The 20475-nt window shown below is 49.9% G+C and overlaps 1 protein-coding gene across 2 annotated transcripts in view; it reads right to left on the reverse strand.

Annotated features, from left to right (window-relative positions):
- NCK2 (NCK adaptor protein 2) overlaps nt 1–20475 on the reverse strand; it is a 115374-nt gene that overhangs the window by 5486 nt on the left and 89413 nt on the right. For both annotated transcript variants that reach the window (XM_025261123.3, XM_006055976.4), the window contains exon 4: nt 8048–8757. In XM_025261123.3, the coding sequence (XP_025116908.3) occupies nt 8048–8757 (710 nt within the window). The remainder of the gene's footprint in view (nt 1–8047; nt 8758–20475) is intronic.

Below are 20475 nucleotides of genomic sequence, written 5' to 3' on the forward strand. Positions count from 1 at the left end.
TCTCAAATCACTGCTATTTTCACATTTACACAAGACTGATCAAGACGAATGTGAGCTGGCCTCAGTGTTATCAGTATTCCCACCCAAGCTGGATGCTGTATATTTCTGAAAACAGAACAAAGTAAACAGGTACCGCCAGACAGGTGCTCTGCACAGGACGGCCTGAGCATTAGCCCCTTGGCCCCTGTCACGTGGCAGTCAGTTCTGGTGGGTGAAGACTTGAGCAGTCACTATGCCGTGTGTCCAGCAGTATATACACATTAGCAGTATATACATGCTCAGCTCTCTCTTGGGGTTTCCGGTTTTCAAGAAGCAATGTGTAGTTTCAAGATCTGTTCATTTTTAGACGTATATATGTTCTGTGCCAAAAGCCTGTGCCTTCTGATAAAGATAGAAGGCGACTTCAGTTTTACGTTTAGGACCAGCCGGGCACTGAGCTAGTTTTAGAGACTCTTTAATCAGTTCATAGACAAAGCAGCATCGTACGGAGGGAGTGCGTGAGACGGCGTGCGTGAGACGGCGTCACTATGTGATAGACTCAATTTTACTTATGCCCCACAATCAGCAGATGACTTTCTGAATTTGCTTTTCATTTAAGCACCTTAATTTAGCCTCCTGATATGTCTCCTGTACATATGCATTACGGCAGTAAAACTGGTCGCTGTAGCAGAGACAGTAATTTTAATTTTGTGGGCTCCTGATCAGAAACCTTGAACTTAAGGACATGGGAGGAATTAAGTTTATACCAAGCAGGGGGTGCCGAACCTTCAGAGAACTCTCATTCCAGCATCTCTGTGCTTCTGATCTATGTGCTAAAATGCACTGTTACACGTCACCAAGTTCTAAAGGAAGCCTGAGGATGAACTGGGCCAGGGTGTCTCAATTTGTGCTCCCAAGTCCAGTAGCATCACCTGGGTGCTTGTCAGAAAAAGCGAATTCTCAGGCCCCACTGCAGACCCCCTGAATGAGCAGCTCAGGGGCAGGGCCGTCCAGGGGCTTTAGATGCAGTTTGAGATGAGGTCTGAGTGAACCACACACAGTGCTTTCAAGCGGTCAGGGCCATGAGAACAAGACAGGAATGTGATTCATGTGCTAAGATGCACCTTGGAGGAGGTGGCTCCATGACAAAGCCCACCCCCAGCCTGGGGAAGCCTGTCTGACTCCGTCCTGAGGGGTCAGCCCTTGCTCTAGATACTCCCTGCAGGGGACCCCTGGGTGGCACAGCCAGCATTCTCTTCCCTTCTCAAGAAGCCAGCCCCCTGGATCTGACTAGAAAAGGGGCTGCTCCAAAGGTGGGGGTGGGGGGTGGGGAGCGGATCCCTGAGAAGTTGGGGCCACCAGTCTTGGTCCTTACAGGCTTGTCTGTCCCCAAAGCCCTGGGGAAGTCGCATCAAGGATGGAGCCACACTGGTCTGCACTGACCGTGGGCACTGGGCAGGAAGACTCAGCGACATTCTGAAGCTAAGCATGTCACAGAAACTTGACGGGTGTCTGCTGGCTCAACCACACTGAGAAGAGGACTGAAGCCCACGAGCCCAGCATCTGGGGTGGGACTGACTTGCAGTCACTGGCCCCTAGAGGTCGGTGAGATGCCTCAGACACCATCTCCGGTGGGCAAGTACTTTCCTCGCCCGCATCTTGAGACCAAAATGTAAACAATTCTTGCAGAATTTCTCCTGCAAGTCGAGAAGGAACTGTTTTCAAAGGACAGGCAGTAAAGACTTCTGGCAGTTGAGAGAAGAGGTGGGCTTGCCGGCCTCCAGGAAAGAAATGTTTACGGAGAGCCGAGCAGAGCAGAAAGCAAACCTTCCTCCCTCCACCTGGGCTCCTCAGCTCATCTCATTGGACAAGGTGTTTCCCCTTCACTGGCTGAGAAACCACAGAAAAGTGAAGTCATGTCTGATTCTTTGCGACCTCATGGACTGGAACCTGCCAGGTTCCTCTGTCCATGGGATTTTCCAGGCAAGCATACTGGAGTAGGTTGCCATTTCCTTCTCCAGGGGATCTTCCCAACTCAGGGATTGAACCTGGGTCTCTCACACTGCAGGCAGACTCTTTACCATCTGAGCCACCAGGGAAGCCCCCGAGAAACCACAATCAGGGCAGAAAACATTCGCTGGGAGGGCCGGAGTGTGCCTACTGGGGCTGCGGGCCCCCCACCCCTCACTCTGGGTCTGCCTGTGCCTGAGTGCTCTTAAAAACAAGGGATACAGTTCAAAGAAACCCTAGCAATTTCTATGTTCTTTTCTCCGCACTAACTGACTGCAGTGATCAGCAGATTACTGGGAGCAAAGCCTGAATTACCTCTCTTCCGTAAATGAAAATGGAGCCCTCCAGCCTAGGAGACTAGCCTGTTCACAGTCCTTCTGCAGTTATGGCTAACAAGAAATGGAGTAGGAAGACGGAAAGGTTTACACTGGTGCTACTAATACATGTGCCAGCTGTACACACCTTTCTCATATATTAAAATTTATTAGACCCATTTCATTTTTTTTTTTAAATATTGATTTATTTGGCTGCTCTGGGTCTTAGTTGCAGCATGCAGGATCTAGTTCCCTGACCAGGGATTGAACCTGGGTCCCCCACATTGTGAGCTCAGAGTCTTAGCCACTAGACCACTAGGGAAGTCCCAAGATACAGTTTTGTTTTTTTTTTTTAATTTCCACTACAGCTTTTAATTCTTGGAGGGAATCATTTCTAACAGGTACTTGTGAATTTACATGCAAGCAGTATATCCATAAAGAAGGCTAAGCATCAAAGAATTGATGCTTTCCAACAGTGGTGCTGGAGGAGACTCTTGAGAGTCCCTTGGACTGCAAGGAGAACAAATCAGTGAACCCTAAAGGAAACCATCCCAGAATATTCATTGGAAGGACTGATGCTGAGGCTCCAATACTTTGAGCCCCTGAAGTGAAGAGCTGACTCATTAGAAAAGACCCTGATGCTGGGTAAGATTGAGAACAGGAGAAGAAGAGGGTGACAGAGGATGAGATGGTTGGATGGCATCATCAACTCAACAGACATGAGTTTGAGCGTGCTCCAGGAGATGGTGAAGGATAGGGAAGCCTGGCATGCTGCAGTCCATGAGGTCGCAAAGAGTCAGACACAACTGAGCGACTAAACAACAGCAGCAAGTATATCAATAAACATTTACATCAAGGGAGCTAATGTTCTGGGGGTTTTTATGAAAATGTTTCTGAATACTGTTACAGATGAATTATTTGACAGTTTTCAGGTGGCTCAGTGGTAAAGAATCAGCCTGCCAATGCAGGAGATGAGATGCAGGTTCGATCCCTGGATCGGGAAGATCCCCTGGAGTAGGAAATAGCAACCCACTCCAGCATTCTTGCCTGGGAAATTTCACCAGAGAAGCCTGGTGGGCTACAGTCCATGAGGTTGAACAGGACTGAGCTACTGAGCATGCACACACTGAGCATACTCACACCTGCACTCTAGTTTGAAAGAGCTGTTTTTCAGTTCCCACTGCTTTACTGGACACTTATCTCTCTTCATGTTACACTTGCAGCCTGAAGGGAGGTTGTCTGGACCCCTGGTGGCAGCAATCCTGAGCCAGAGGCTACCAAGTCTGACCTGAGTTCACAAGCCCAGGGGTCAGTGGGCACAGAGGAAGGGCTGGGCATGCTGGCACCTCCTCTGGCTGCTGCTGGCTCCCAGTCACTCTGAATCTACACACACATGCTGGACAATTGCATCATCAGTGAATGTGGAGAATATTTTCTAGGGTCTCACACAGTGCTGGGATTCAACAGCCGACAGGATGACATACCATGCGTTCCACTGCCGACCTGGCTGCCATGGGGGCAGCACAGCCACGAATGAAGGCGGTTACACCTGTGAGCACAGGCCCCATCATGGGACCCAGGAGCATGGCTCATGGAGGCTTCCCAGACGGAAAGGAGGAGGAGTGAGGTGTGAATGGTGTGTGTGCCTAGACTGGGCAGGGAGGAGGTGCTGGGGCGACGGGGGCAGCTGTACTCTACAATTTTTCAGATGTATGCAAAGGTCCACAGGAGGAGAGAGCAGAGTCTGAGCAGCATGCAGGAGAGAGCGATGGGAGGTCTCCTCCCATTGTGGACCAGGAGGAGCCACTGAGCCGCCCTCGGCCACGTGACTAGGATCCCCCCAGGGCACTCAGTGACACAGCCCAGCCGCCTGCACCGCCTCCTTCTGCTCTCGCCACAAATCAGGTTTCAGGTTACAAGCAGTCCTCTGTTCCACTTTCTACAGCATCTCCCTCCAAAAAAAGGGGATTCAGCACTCTTCACCTTCTTTTACACATAATACAGCAGAGATAAAACTCCATCCAAAGCCCTTCGTAATAAATGACACAAAAACATAGGGACACAAAATACAGGGAAATAGATGATCTCTTTGGGATCTTTAACATCTTACAGAGAAAAACGGCTTCCTACACCACAGGCTGATGCTTTGCAGACCTCAACCTAGTTGTAAGCTGTCACTTTCTACAGCAACTGAAAAAATAAAACACTGACAGTTTACAGAGTACACAGAAATTTAGTAACTGGTTATTCTTCACTGTAATACAGTTTCCTAGCCGTATCCACAGAATAAGTCTGAACAAATACATAAGGATTTACGATGAGCATTAGATGAGAAGGCAGGTAGGAATTTTAAATTTTCTAGATTTAATGAGATATGGATGGAATATAATGATTAAATATGAAGAACTGACACTGTTCCATCTTTAGCTGCTAAAGGTAAATGACAATTAGAGGCGAGGAATGAGAGCAAGAGAGGAGGAGAGAGAAAACTCGATATTGAGATGAAAGATAGAAAAGGGCCGAAACAGGGTCATCTGGTTCATTCACTGGCTGATAACCATGTCTAAAACACGCCTTTGAAATACCTACACATCACTGACCCCGGATATCGTAGGATATGCCAATGCTTTGCTTGTTGTTCTGAAATATATGTCCACCCCTCCCGCCCCCCGCCCAAGCACAGATTTCCCAGAACTCAGATCTTTTTACTTTTCAATACAGAAAAATACGGAATATTTTTAAATGCAAAGTATCAAGCAAGAATCTTGCTCATTTATACTGAAATTGCTCAGGATATTTAAAAAAATGAAATGCATCTTGAAGAGGCACTCTAAAAAAGACGCTATGCTTACTGAGGAATCACAGGTCCTGCGGTGACCAAAGGTGAGCCCTGAGCACAGAGACCTAGAGGAAGGAAAAGGAAACTGAATGGGGATGCCTGTGGGTCCTGCAGAAACGGGACCCCAAAGCTGGGTCAGGCTGTGGAGCTCCGGGCTCACGCAGCTTTGAACGGTAGGCTCTCACCTTAGAGATGCCAGAGTGAACGGGGAAAAAGACAACAGGCAGAAAGAAGACGGGAAGCTGCTGGCAGGAAGCAGAGGCAGTGGAGGCAGAAAATGGATAAGCGATGGACTTGTCCATCTGAACGGCTCCTCACGGTTGCAGATGACAGGTGGGCAAAGACCTAGTTATGAGCATGAAGACAGCGCAGCCGACTAGCCCTGCCATCAGGAGAAGAGCAGCAGCACGCCTGAGAGTCCCTGAGTATCTCTTTGGCACAAGACAGGTGTGCACACAGCAGACAGCGCCACGTGTAACAGCGGGTTCCAGCCAGACAAGCAGTCCAGCACACCCTTGGGCCACATGGCAGCCTTCAGGCCGAGCCAGGGCCATGGCAGGGGCAGAGCTAAGCAAGTCCCAGAGAGCCTCTTCCCCACCCCGAGAGCCAGTGGCCCAGCACACGATGAGCTGTCGTAGCGCAGTTTTCTAAATTAAAACAGAAGGAACAAAATGTGGAAAGGCCCCCCCCACCCCCAAATGGTTAAAATAAACAAGCAATACTTTAGTTATTTAGAAAAGGCTTTCTCCTCTCATAACCCGAGACAAATGTAACACTGCTGCTTCTTCAAGTTCCTGGGAGTGGAGTGTAGATAAGAAAATTACCTTCCTCTACCTCTAAAAGGACCTGGTCCCAAGGTCTGACAGTGACTATGGCCTGTATGTGCTTGTCTCATGGACAAGTCACAGGTTTTCTCTAAGCCAGTGGTACTATCTGCCTCCTGCTAAAGACTTTCCCCTTCCCCAGCCCCATAGAGAAGAACCTAGGGGCACTGTCTCCACTCCGGGGGGCTGCTTTTACCCCTCTCCTTTCTAAGAAGCCTCTTCAAACCCAACGTTCCTAAATCAGGACGAGACTCCTTGACTCTGAATCATCCTTCTCCCTCGATCACCTCCTACTGTGACAGGGTTTCTGGTGCTTTCTTTGAGTTTCTGCTTAGGGGGGTTGCAAGTGCTCTGGACCCGATTCTCTGGAGCCTCCTGATCTGTGCACGGAGCAGACTTCATATGAGAACAACTTAATGTGATGTCCTGCCAGAAACCATTGACTGGATGAGAAAAGCTCGTTGCCCAGATTTCAGATGCAGCTACTGTCTAGGTCCCATGTGCTTGCCACCACGAGCTGCTGCCACCACTGGGGGGCCGGTTCCACCCCATCACAGCTGCCCCTCTCCGTCTGAAGGGAAACCACTTCTGTGGGCTTGAACTCCCTCTAGATCAGTCAATAGGAATCTTGACTGTGCACTTAGTAATCGTCGTATCAACATTTGCAGGGGACAATTACAGTACATAGCATGGGCTGACTAGTCTTACAGGTTGCATTTATACAATTAAGCTGAAGTCTATAGGAACCAACAGAAAATGATCATACTGGACTCTATCCTCAAAACTCACACTGGACTCCATCCTCAAAACTTTTGCTTCACTTAAATACACAAGGCAGGTGTATTTAAAAGGACTAACAAAACCAGCTTAGGACCTCCACAATGAAAACACAAAAAGGTACTTGGAATGACAGCCCAGTTCCCCCAGACAGACTTAGCCACCCACCTGAAACACAGACCCCAAATCTGTGCTGGAAACAGGTATGCTCCAAGTCGAGAGGCCTCATATCACTGACTCAACTTGTACACACAAACCCCTCTCTTAACAATTGTCCTTTTCCTTTTTTAGTGCTGTTCCTGAGTGCTTTAAAAGCTTTTCAGAGATAAACTCAGTGGTGCCTGTGGCAGAGACGTACTGAGGATTACACACTTTAAAAAGAAAAACATACCAACCAACAAAAGATTGTGTCAGAAACAGGGCGTCTGCCTTGCTGAGAACATCTGATGCATCTCAGACCCAGAGAGGAAACAAGGTTGGGTCATCAACAGGGAAACCACGGGAGAAAATGATGTTTGGGTCTGCAGGACAAAACAGGGGTGACCCCACTTGCGAGGCAGCAAAATCTCCAGAAGCTGAGACACTCTGTACTTGCCATCTCACCTACAAGAACGCACCTTGCAGAGCAGAGATATAGCCAAGGCTGGGCAGTCCAAGTGGATGTCAGCATAAGGTGGGGCTGGGGCCTCAGGACACAGGCTGTATAGAGCATCTGTGTTCATCTTGCTTAACATGAGCCCCACATAATCCTGCTGTCTGAGGCCATTCACACACCTCCACACACTTTCATGCTCTCTGTTTCCTTCCTGTGCGCCACCCACCCACCGAGGGTTCTCTGCCCTGAGGAGGAAGCCGTCCTGCACGGCCAGTGCATACCCACACATGTGTACATGCCTAGATGCGCGTATACATGCACACCCAGATGTGCACATGCACACACATGCACACCTCTCCACCCACCCCGCCCCACACTCACTGAGCACTCTGTCCTGACAAGGAAGTAGCACACATGCACACACTCCGAGATGCATATCTGTTCACACCCAGACACGTGTACACACCCCTTCACCCACCCTGCCCCACACTCATCAATGACTCTGTCTTGATGAGAAAGTCGCCCTGCACACCTGGTACACAAGTACAGAGATGCACACATACATGTACACCCCTCCACCCACCCAACCCTGTACTCACTGGGGACTTGCTGTTAAGCAGGAAGAAGTTGCCCTATATGCCTGGTGCACACACAGAGATGCCCACATATGTGCACACCCCTCTGCCCACCCACCCCATCTTGCACTCACCGAGGACTCACTGTCCCGCACAAGGAAGTCGCCCTGAACGCCCCGCGCGTTGAGTGCGCACTCGGCCTGGTGGCGAGTCACGTTCCCGTAGTACCACTCGCGGCCTGCGAACCGGCCAGCACGAGCAGGCCCCGCGGGTCCGGAGCCAGCGTGAGGGGCCGGGCCCTCGCTCAGCACCACCACATAGTTCTTGGGCACCAGGCCGACCTGGCCACGCGCATTGCGGCAGCGCCACCACTCGGGGTCGTTCTCGGGCTTCTCGATCACCTCCATGGTCTCGCCCTTGTCGAAGTTGAGCTCCTCCTCGGTGACCGAGCTGAAAGGGTACAGCGTCTGCACCACCTGCAGCGCCCGCGCGCCCTGCCCATTGCTGAGCGTGGCACCGGGCCGCAGGCTTGAGCCCCCGGGCGCGTCGCCGGCTGCCTCGTCCAGCTCCTCCAGCACGTAGTTGGACGGGAACCAGCCCACTTGGCCGTTGTAGCTGCCCCGCCACCAGCCGTCGCTGCACTTCTCCATGACGGTGACGCGTGAGCCCTTCACCAGCGACAGCTCGTCCTCGCGCTCTGCTGCATACGCGAACTTGACCACGGCCGGGATGCTGAGGTCGTAGATGCGGTCGGCGCCGCCCCCGTTGGCGGGGAACTCCGCGTCCGTGCTGGGCGTGGGGGAGGCATCGCGTGCGCTCGTCTTCCGGCGGGTCCTTCCGAGGCCTGTAGAGAAACAGCAAAGCTCAGCGTAGGGACCAGATTCAGCTGAGTGGGACCCTGCAAGGGCTCCACACAGGGCCCCAGCCAAGGGGCAGCGCCTGCACACTGATGCAGAACGGACTTGGCCCCCTGGCTGGTGACCAGCCAGTCAGCAACAGAGGTAACAGTGGCCAAATGCCTGAAAGCTGGGAATTACCACATCTGATCTCTGCTTTCCTAAAAAAGAAAAAAAGCCAGAGCACCAGCAAACCATGAGGATAAAACAGTGTAAAGTCTGAAAATGATGAGAGCAGCCATATGCCACTAGGAGGAAAACAAAACAAACAAAAAGGCATCGGTACACAAATATCTTCTGCATCAGGACAGAGGTATCTTCTGTGTTGTGGGCTGGAAATTGGACCAAATGACCTTGAAGACCTTCCATAGCTCTCAGACCCCTCAAACCTGTCCTGCTCTGCCAGCCACCACCTGTCCTCCACTCTGGGGACACTCGGCACCCTCCCAGGGTGGCAACAGAGCAGCAACCCTGGGGAGAAACCCGTACCCTTCTCCTTCCTTCCCGTCTTTCAAAACTGCGCAGATTTCTCACAAGCAGTGATGAGTGATTTAGAAAAAACAGTGCATGCAGTAAATTTAAGGCAGAATTTTTCATATTCTGGTGGCAAACCCACAAGTGGATCAGAGAATCAGTTTAAGGGGGTCTGAGCAGCCTGTGTGTGTGTGTGTGTGCGCGCACTGTCTTCTTTTTAAAAGGAAACAAAACAGAAGATGTCAGAGTGCATCAAACATAGAACTACTGCTTCAGTTACATGTGTGAGTCAGGGCCAAGCTGTCACCTGAAGCATCACTTCCTGTGCATGAGGTGTAATACAGCTTGAAAAGCCCTAGGGTAAAAATGATTTAACCTGCTTAAAATGCACAGAATTCTGCAACCTTGTAGAAGCGAGCCTAGGGAGGAAGGCACGATGCCCGAGTTGGGGACGTGCCCCTGGACTGCAGGGTTGGCTGTGCTTCTTAGGCTTTCCTGAGAGGTGGCCACTTGCCCACCATGCCTCCAAGCTACACCAGCATGGGAGCTTCCACAGTAGGGAAACTGTGGCCACTGGCAGATCTTTGTTTTTTCCCCAAAAGGACACCAATGCACTTCTATGGATAGCTTGTACTTCTTTCTCCCTTAATTCCCTGCAGTAAAGACAGTTTGGGCTTCCCTGGTGGCTCAGTGGTAAAGAACCCACCTCCCAATGCAGGAGACTTAGATCCCTGGGTTGGGAAGATCCCCTGGAAGAAGAAATGGCAATCCACCCAGTATTCTTCCCTGGCAAATTCCACAGACAGAGGAACCTGGCAGGCTACAGTCCATGGAGTCGCACAGAGTCAGGCATGACTGAGGGACCAAACAGCGCACAGCTTGGTCCTGAGAATTCCCTTTGTTCCTACTCCCCTGTTGGGTGGAGAGATCAAAGGAATAAGAGGAGCTGTCATGATGGCCTGGACCATGGGGAGCTGGGCACTGGCTTCCAGAGTGGACCCACCCAGGCTGGCATTCTCTGCCCCAGACACATACTCAGCTCAGCACCACTGTCACTCACTCGCTAGGTGCCTTCCCTCCAGAGGAAAACGGGGCTTGATCCCTGGATGTGCTCAGCACCAGACCCATCAGCAACACGAGCAGCACTGTGAGGTCCTCCTCATGGGCGACTGGGGCCCCCAGGCCTGCGGAGCACACACCCACCTGCCCAGTGCCCTCTCCCTTTGCTGCACTCATCTTCCTGGGGCCTGGGGCCTGGTTCAGGGCGGGCATTCAACTAATGTTTGCCAGTTTAACAAGCTCCATTTTCTATCTCACCATCACAAGTTCGTCTGCCTCATCAGTCCTTGCAGACTTATCTCTTCAGGGAACACAACTGGGCTGCCAGGAGAGCTCAGGTTAATTAGGAGCAGCCTGATACCCACCCCTGCCCCCCACCCCTAAGTACGCACTGCTGACCCCTCCATATGCCTTGAGATCCTCCCCTGTCCAGGCACCACGTGTCTGTAAGCCAGCAACTCCACGGCCAGGGCGGGAGGCCCTACTCTAGCCAGGCTATGTTCCCGGAACCTGAGGGCACCATTTCCTGACCCACCCTCTGTGCCCCCACTCTCCCAAGTTGCAGTAAACCCAGGAGATTTTACTTTTTTTATTCCTAGGCATGTGCACCTTAGGCTTACACCTTACCCTGCAATGAAACATGCTATTATATGCCATATGGAGCCCCAAGTTCAGGGAGGGGATGTGTAGGACCGGAGGGGGGGAAGGAGAAATGGATGGCTGTTGGATGGATGGGACCTCCCATCCCTGTGGCAAACCCACATGGCCTAGGTCGGGCTGACAGGACAAAGGAGCAAGTCACCATCCATGTGCCCAGATGGTCCCCTTTCCCGTGGGCAGACTTGCCAGAAACTGGCACAGAGGGAGACATGTCAGGGCAAAGTACACCATCAATGGATCCATGAGTCCAGAAGCAGAACTTCCATTCCTGCTCCTAAGAGAGCCCATTTCCCCATGAGCAGGCAGTCAAATAACATAACTGAATGTGTAAGCCTGGAAAAAAAAAAAAAAACTGGTTCAGAAGCATAGGATTTTCTACCAAATGTGAAAGTCAAATGGTAGCACAGATGCCAGGGTAAAGAATTTTTGAAAGGTTTTCATTATAAATTGTAATTAAAAATACATATTTAGTACCTCTCAACACATATACCCGATCCATCAGCACAAGCATCTCTGAATGTGATGTGCCTGGGGAGGTGGGGCGGTGGTTGGGAGGTGGCAAGCATTCACTATGACCTTCTGAAGCATCACTTAGCGTCTGTCACTGGCAGAGGCGCACAAGAGCAACTTTTTGAGCCCACACCTGCTCGGTAAAATGAAATACAATAACGAAGAACAGAGTGCACACAGGGTCAACACATTTGTGGGGTGACTGGCTGGAGACAACTGAACCCCAGCTCTGACCAGGCACCGAGCTCGGTTCCTGCCCCACTGGCTTGTGGCCTGGCGGTTCTGCACTGTCTCTACTGGGTTTCTGCATCTGTAGCACGAGGATGTCAGTGGCCCTGCAGGGGTGGGTGGGGCAGCCGTGAGAGTCCGAAGCCTGAGGAAAGGACGTGTGCAGTGTCCAGCGCACAGCAGGAGCTGTACAACCATGGCTGTGGTGTTTACTGCTATTATCAGTCCATACGCTGTTTTCCTTTCTGGGTGAGGACAAAGGTCCAGTGGAGAAAACAACAGATGGTGCTTTCTCCAGAGACGTACATGTGTCTGTTTTTCCCTAAAATGCTCCTGTGGGACTGGGTGGTGGGGGGTGCACAGCTGACCAGTCCTGCCTGCTGGGTTGGGAGCTGCTGGGACACGAGGGCCCCTCTGAAGTGTCCCAGGAGAAGATGCTCCTCAGTGCAAAGTGGGCCTTCAGGGAGGGAGTAAAAGAGACACTCCATCTCCCAAGGCTCTAGGACCACATGCCAGTCTGGACGAGGCACATGCAGGCTCCAAAAGAGGTCTTAAGGGGCTGGGCTCCAGACCCCAATTCCCGCTACCCACCCTGGCCCAGGGCTGCTCCCAGCTGTGCCACAAAGTGCTTTGTTACCCGGGACAAGTATGTCAACCTGCCTGATGGTCACAGAAGAGCTCTGGGCCAGGTCATCTCCAGGGTCTTGCCAGGATTCTACAGAGACACCAAGCTGTCAAATGAACCTCACTTTTCAAACTCAACTGTACATACTAGGCTACAAGAAACAACCACAGAAGAACTGTAAGTGGTCCATCTGGTTCTTACAGTCAACTCTTGTCACTAGAGTTTGGCTGAACACATGGGCTAATATGACAGGACCATTACCTCACATCACTGCAGAAAGACACCCCGACCACTTCACCACCAATTCATGCTCCACTATAAATGGCCACTTGTAAATTTCCCAAGTCAGACCCTCAACTGTTTTGCTTCTGAAAAATCAAAAATACAAAATAGATGAAGGTTCCCTGCCAGCAGCTACCCCAGGACAGCTGGCTTCCAGGAGGAAACGGAGGCACAGCCCCAGCTTGAACACTCCCCAAGACGTGACCTCCAGAGGCTTCCCAGCTGTGAGAACCACTGGGACAATCCAGACACTCACAGAATCCATGAGTTCAGAAGCAGAGAAAGGAAGCTGAGAGTTGAGAAAAAGCGACAGACAGCAGCCTGGAGAGAGCAGGGAATGACTTGGAGACAAAGATGACGTGAAAAAGTGCTCGGTGAGAAGCAAAGGAACATCCAGCCTACCCAAAATCACTGATGCTTGACAGACAGACTCTGGCCAGCTCAGGTCAGCAGGAGCCCTCCAGATGCCCACTTGCCCTCCTGTACCTAGAGCTGTGGTGGGCATAGGGTGGGGGGTACAGGAGAGAAGGAGCCTGCTTGGCCAGCAGCCTGAGGGGCTCTGCAGTCAGCTCCATGGCACCCGCCCTGAACAATGTTCCCCGCACCCACACTGGCCCCCGGGAACAGGCGTGAATGTGTAATCGGGAAAAGGAACGTTTGAGACATATGCATGGGGTCTAAAAATGAGCCAGGCCATATGGGGAAGCACAGTTAGAAACACGGCAAGAAAGCTTTACTTAAACTCTCAGCATTTTTAGTCTACGTTTCTTCTATAACTGAAGGCTCCCACTTGAGTAACTTGAGTCAAGAAAGGGTGTTCTGTAGAAAAATGATTATTTTAATAAGAAGCAACTTAGGTGCCAGTTGGTGGGAAAGAAACTGGGAAATACCTTACCTGCTGTCCTCGTCCTTCCTTGGGGCACAAGGGGCCAGGGGACAACGCATCTGGTTTCACAACCCCCGTGTCACCGCACACCTGCTTCTCCCTGGCTTCTCGAGGGGGCAGCCCCTCCTCCTTCCCATGGCCCCTCCTGGCTTTTCTCCCATTAGCATTCTTCTGAACAATCTGTCTCTATTTTCTCTCTAATTATCCACCCACTGATCTGTTGTGAGTTGTTTTACATTTTTTGTTCTAAATACTTGGACGCTCATGATATATGGAAACAAATCCAAGTTTATTTTGGGTGCTGGCACCACAGTTTCTGTAGACGTCTCCACTGTCTGTGGGCACTGCATTTGGCAGGTCGTCTGTACTGTGAATGATCTCGTGAGACAGAAAGCTAGAGTTCTAAATTATGGCATGTTATATGTAATTCAGGTTCGCACAACTGTATAGATTATACAGCAGAGACTGAAGAGGTAAACCTCAAGTGTTAAAAGTGGCTCTGAAAACCCAGAGTCCTTGCTAAAACACGGTAAAGAGATGATAATTGGAGAAGCTGGATGTTTAAAATCAAACTGATATCTCTCAATATTCTTTGCATGCGCTACATACAAACTTAGGGGGTGGGCTTCTTGTTGTTCAGTCCCTCAGTCATGTCTGACTCTTTGTGACCCCATGAACATCAGCATGCCAGACTCCCCTGTCCTTCACCATCTCCCAGAGCTTGCTCAAAATCATGTGCATTGAGTCTGTGATGCCATCCAACCATCTCATCCTCTGTCGCCTCTTCTTCTTTTGCCTTCAATCTTCCCCAGATTGAGGGTCTTTTCCAATGAGTCAGCTCTTTGCATCAGGTGGCCAAATTAGTGGAGCTTCAGCATCAGGGGAGTGGTTTGGTTTTGTACTTTTTTGAAATGAAAAAAAAAAAAAAAAAAAAGTACTTTTTTGTACTGGTTCCTTAGACGGTGACTTCATTTAGGAAGTTATGTTTAAATGACATGTAGAAAGACTAGCAGTAATTTTCTTATCCTTTATGGACATTCAACCTAGAAAACCAAACTACTTATAAGACAAATGTAAAGAATTAGTTTCTCCTCTTAGGTTGTTTATAGAAAATAAAAAAACACTGAGCATCCTGACCACTGACCAAGCAAGGAGACCAAACTCATATAGTAAACCTCTTTTCCAGCATGTGTTGAAATCAGGCTTTGGCAGAAAGGGCAGATACTTGAGCACCAACTGCCTGGTGACAGCCGGTACTGACTCCAGCAGGAAGTCCCCTCCGCAATCTTATTTTGATTCTACATGTATACTGAGCAAACAGATGCAAATGCCAACAGTCATTACTTCTGGGTGATAAGATCACAAGTGATTTCTGTTTTATCCTATTTTCCAAAAATTTTAAAAATAAGTATGCCTTCCTTCAATGAACAGTTTGATAAAAGACAGGCTTTCAAAGAGATGACAATTATGAGGGCTACCTGAGTACTGAAATCATGTCATACCAAAAGCCTGTGAATGGCAAAGACAAGAGGATGTGCTTGCTGCCAAAGAGACTGCTGCCAAAATGGAAATCAATTTACAGAAGAGGAAGAGGTGTACTCCTGGGACATTTGGCTTCTCAATCATTTTCATTAACAGCTCCCGCTCCCCGCAACATTAAAGGAACCGGGTTAGTTATTGATAAGTGAGTCCCTCGGGGCCAAGAGTAAAGGATGCTCACGAAGTAGCTAGTCCTCTACAGTCCCAGGGCACAGCACGGGTGGGAGAAAACCAACACAGCCTTGCAGGTGGGGCCAGGAGTGACTGGATGCACCAATGCTTCTAGAAGGATAAAAGAGGAGCTGAGGGGCACTGTCCAGTCCTTTCCAGTGGCCCACGGGGGACAGCACCACTGTTCCAACGAGCCCCACGCATCCAGGCCAGGGTTGCTCCTCCGGTCCACCCACACTCAAGACCCAGGGGCTGAGCGCTACCCCTTCTTCCGTCCCGCTGGGCTCCACTCCTGACATGCACAAGGACACAGGGCTGGTCCCACAGCACATTGACACTCATCTCAAAGCCTTGGGCTATTGTTCCCAGAGGTGACTCAGCAGGAACCAAGGAGCTCAGAGGGACTTCCAAGGGACAGAGAAGGAGGAACAACTCCAGCTCAGCCTGAGATAATCATGGACCGTGGCATTCCTCGCCCTGGGCTCATCTGGACAGATCGCCTGCTGCCTGCCTTGCTCAGACCTGCCGAGGATGCTTGTGACTACAGCAGAGACCCACAGACCTGCGGGGCCTGAAAGGGCACCCCAAGGCTGCAGCATCACAGAGGTGGGGCCCCGAGGTGCTTTCTGACCGTCTTTCTCTTCCGTCTCTGTTGTAACAAAGATGTGCTTATTGAACTGGCTGAAGCAGCCTGGACTGGTCCAGCAAGAAGCAAGATTCCCTCCCCTGCCTGCTGCAGACCCACAAAGGACTGCTGGATGATTACAGAAAGTTCTGAGCCACGGCCTGGGGACATTCTGGGGAAGATTCAGTTGGCACGTTCACGCCCAGTGGCAGCCTCGTTTTCAGGTCTGATCTCAGCAGGTGCTCAGTGATCCTCTGATCTCTGAATGGTGATGGTGGTTTAGTCACTCAGTCATGTCCGACTCACTCTTGCAACCCATGGACTGCAGCCTGCCAGGCTCCTCTGTCCATGGGATTTTCCAGGCAAGAATACTGGAGTGAGCTGCCATTTCCTTCTCCAGAGGATCTTCCGGACCCAGGAATAGAACCTAGGCCACTTGATGTCTGTCCATTTGGTTTAATGTTTGGTAAAGTTGTAAGAACAGCACAAAGGATATCTGTTTCCCTGAGCTGTCTGAGAGCAAGCTGCCAGTGTCCTGTCCCATTACCTCAATACCTGGTGTGCATTTCCACACACACAGACAGCCTCCTCCTCAACACAACCCTGCCATCAAAACCAGGGCCTTAACACCAACACATGTTTACTGTCATACTCACACACCACTCAAGCTTTATGAATAAGACCCTGGTTTTTCATCTCTAAAATAGAGAACCTCATACCACTAGAATTTCCTTTTAACATCCTAGCTGCCTATCTTTGCTATAAAGTCCTGTCAAATGCCCACCCAGTTAAATCCTGATATTCGAGTTGGTTAAACAAACAAACAAATTTACCTACATACAGCACAGAGAACTCTACTCAATGTTATGTGGCAGCCTGGATGGGAGGAGAGTTAGGAGGAGAATGCATACATGTACATGTACGACTGAGTCCCATTGCGCTTCACCTGAAACTACCACAATATTGTTAATTTGTTATACTCCAATATAAAATAAAAAAGTTTAAAAAAAAAAATCCCAAGTTGTCCCGTCTGTGCCTCTTCTTGCAGAAGTAAGTCGCTCAGTCAGAAGTAAGTCACTCAGTCAACCCCACATGGATACGCTTTGAGGAACCTGGGGAATTTCACTCCCAGGACCAGTCCCTGTCCAACCACAAGCCTCAACCCAGACAGCACGAGGTGTACTTCAGAGAGTGAGCAGTGGTCCTTCAGCAGCCTCTCTCTGCTCCTGGGTCTGGCGTGAACTCAGAGAGGTGGAGTCTTGGTGCTAACCACCGGCAGGTGACTAACTGGCCTCAGGTCAGGTCACATAGAGGCCAAGGCTAAGGAACAGCCCTGGTGGCAGCCCACTGCTGGTTCAAGACACCGTGGGAGGTAGTCAGCAGTGGACATGTGGGCCTTGGAGCCAACCCTCCACTGGTGGCTACTAACAGGTTATAATGATGCTGTGGTTCTCTAGGCAGCCTGGTCAGTACCTGGGCCTAAGGTGACCACTGAGAAGACAGCTAACCTTTGGGACTGCAGCAGGGTCCAGCTACTGTCGAGAAGTAGCAAGCAAGACAGCTCTTCGATAAAATACCTCCCCAGCTAAGAAAATTTAGCACATGGCTTGACAACACCTCACCTGCATGGTTTTATGAGTCAGGTCATGGAAATACCAAGGCCAGGTCGGAGCCCAGGGATGTGCTGAGCCTTTAAAACATTACCTGCACTCTGCCAGGAGAAGCAATTCATAAGGACGGCTCCTTGTTATCAGTGAAAAAGTTCTCTTTGACTGTTCATGATCATGAGCTGAATACGAGAGATCTATGGTTGCATGTATGCATCAATGCACTGCCTGTATGCAAAGAAGTGCTCATGTTGTTTTACTTAACTATAAATTATTAAAAGAAAAGAAAGAATGTTATCTGTTTCCTAACAGAGAGCTCTTCGGGGGGAAGGCTCTGCTTTTTGTCTAGGGGCTTCCCAAGTGGCACTAATGGTAAAGAGTCTGCCTGCCAATGAAAGAGACAGAAGAGACTCAGGTTTGATCCCTGGGTCGGGAAGATCCCCTGAAGGAGGGCATGGCAACCTAGTATTCTTGCCTGGAAAATGCCATGGACAGAGGAGCCTGGCAGGCTACAGTCCATGGGTTGCAAAGACTGGACCCGACTGAGCATGCCTACATGCACTGCTTTCTGCCTAACAAAGGATAAGAAGTGACTGAATTAAACTGGCGACCAACCTCAACCCAGTGCGGGAATGTAAAAAAGCCAGAGAGGCTCTGTGGATCACAGCTGTCTGCAACCAGAGATGTCACCACGCATGTGGTACACAGGGACTTTGCTGGGAAGTCTGTGCTGTTTTGTGCCAAGCCAGGTGTCTGCCGGGGAAATTTTAATCTGGCTTTAACCATAGCAGGAGAATCACAAACATGGATGATGTCATGAGTAGCTATTAGAAGGTTGACACATGTGGTGTGGTTTCTGAGCCTGTTTGCACTATTTCTAATGCACGGTGGAGAGAAAATCTACTGGCTCTGTAATCCATCTAGGATCACACTGGAATTCCGACAGCACGCAGGTCACAGCGATTTAAACCAGAAGCCTTGGAAGGCTTAGCTCCAAAGACCAGCGGGAGGCAGGAGAGGATGGGGAAAGTCTTCGCACCTTCCTTCTCAACACTGATGCCGCGACAGGTCTGATGATGGAGAGATAAGTCACTCCACCTCTTGTCGGGCGCCTCCCTTTTCAGTGACACTGCTTGAGAGGCTGATGGAAGACTCAAGCCAAGACAACAAGGTCTCTTTGTCCAAGAAAAGCAAGGCTTTGGGTGAGCAGGGTAAACACATCAAAGCAAAAAAGACCAACCACGAAGGGGGGCGTTTCTCCCAGGCGATGGGAATGCTGAACCCCGTGAGCCTTTAGAGCAGGGGTCCCCAGTCTCCCGTATCTAACGTCTAATGATCTGAGGTGGAGATGATGTAAGAATGATAGAAATAAAGTGCACAATAAATGTAATGTGTTTGAATCATCCTGGAACCATCCTCTCCCCTCCAGTCGGTGGAAAAACTGTCTTCCACGAAAACAGTCCCTGGGGCCAAAAAGGTTGAGGACCACTGCTTAGACTATAAATATTAACTGCTGTGGATTGATATGGACGTTCAGAATATAACTTTGTTGGTGTTTTTACAGTAAATAACGGTTGGTGCAAACGTTTCCAAGGCCTGACGGGGGAGGAAGGGTGGAGAAGGGTGGTCAGTCCCCAGAAAAGGAGCACGGTTCCCCAGCACAGCTCTCGAGTGCCAAGGAGAGCTGCGCGGAGAGAGTTACAGAGGAGCGAATGTTGATTCTATTTAAGGAAGAGCTTTCTAGCAATCTGTGTTCTCCCAAAATGGAACTGGCTGGCTCCGTGGAAGGAGACATGAGCCTGCAGAGCTGAGTGGCCATCTGTTGGGGCGGGGGAGAAAGCCTGGCACTCCACACGTGGACAAGCTGGCTGAGTGATGCCCCCTGAGTCCTGGGAGTCCCAGAGACTGACCACGGCTCGTGAAAAATTGAACCCGAGCACAGATGTGCTTCACAGCTCAGCTGTCTTCTTGTTCTAAAAGCTGAAGGGAGGAAGGACAAGCTGTTCAAGGGGATTTGTGGGTAACTTGGAGGGCTACCTTCACCTTATTTCACTCCCCCGCAATGCATCCCATTTCTGGGTGTTTCATTCTTTATTGCACTTCCCCTATGGCTCAGCAGTAAAGAATCCACCTGCAAATGCAGGAGATGCAAGTTTGATCCCTGGGTCGGGAAGATTCCCTGGAGGAGGAAAAGGCAACCTACTCCAGTATTCTTGCCTGGAAAATCCCATGGACAGTTCAGCCTGGCAGGCTACAGTCCATGGGGTCACAAAGAGTCAAACATGACTTAGTGACTAAACAACATCATTCTTTACTAGAATCTTGAGAATATCTTTTTTAAAAAGGATAAGAAAGAAGACAAAACAAATCAACAATGTTGAGCATCTCCAAAAAAAAGGGACTTGAGTGGATGAGGAAAAGAAGAAATAAAACCAAGTTCAGGGCACTCCTAAAGTATTTACCTAGTCATGCTTTCCAAAATTCTAGATCACAGTTAATGGAGAGTTATACGCATAGGACAACGTGTTTCTTTCAAGTGACAAGCTTGGAAAAAAAGACAAATGGGTGTCACTTTCATGGAAAAGAATCAGATTGCTCGTGAAAAGTGGAATTTCTCCATTGGGCACAGTCTACAGTAGCTGATGTGATCCACACACAGGCCAGTGTCTCATTTCTCTTTCAGAGTCATGGAAATAACCTAACCCATGACACAAAATTACTCTCCAGTGGGTAAAGGCTTCACATGGTTTCAAAGAAAGTCAGTGGACTCTTTAAGACTGCAGAAAATGAAAGACGAATACTTTGCAACACTCATCACACTCAGAGCTTAATTTTCCTTTCAGTTTCCCTACCTGTTCCCCTCCCTCAAATGAAACTAATTCTCAGGTTAGAAATAAAAAGGAAAACTTCAAGGACATGTAACGTGGGTGATAACACTGACCTACTTCAAGAGCAAACTCTTCCGTGACAGCCAGTGGTCTCAGGGGTCACTGTATGGTG

Source organism: Bubalus bubalis, chromosome 12, assembly GCF_019923935.1.
Source record: "Bubalus bubalis isolate 160015118507 breed Murrah chromosome 12, NDDB_SH_1, whole genome shotgun sequence".
NCBI classification, from domain to species: domain Eukaryota; kingdom Metazoa; phylum Chordata; class Mammalia; order Artiodactyla; family Bovidae; genus Bubalus; species Bubalus bubalis.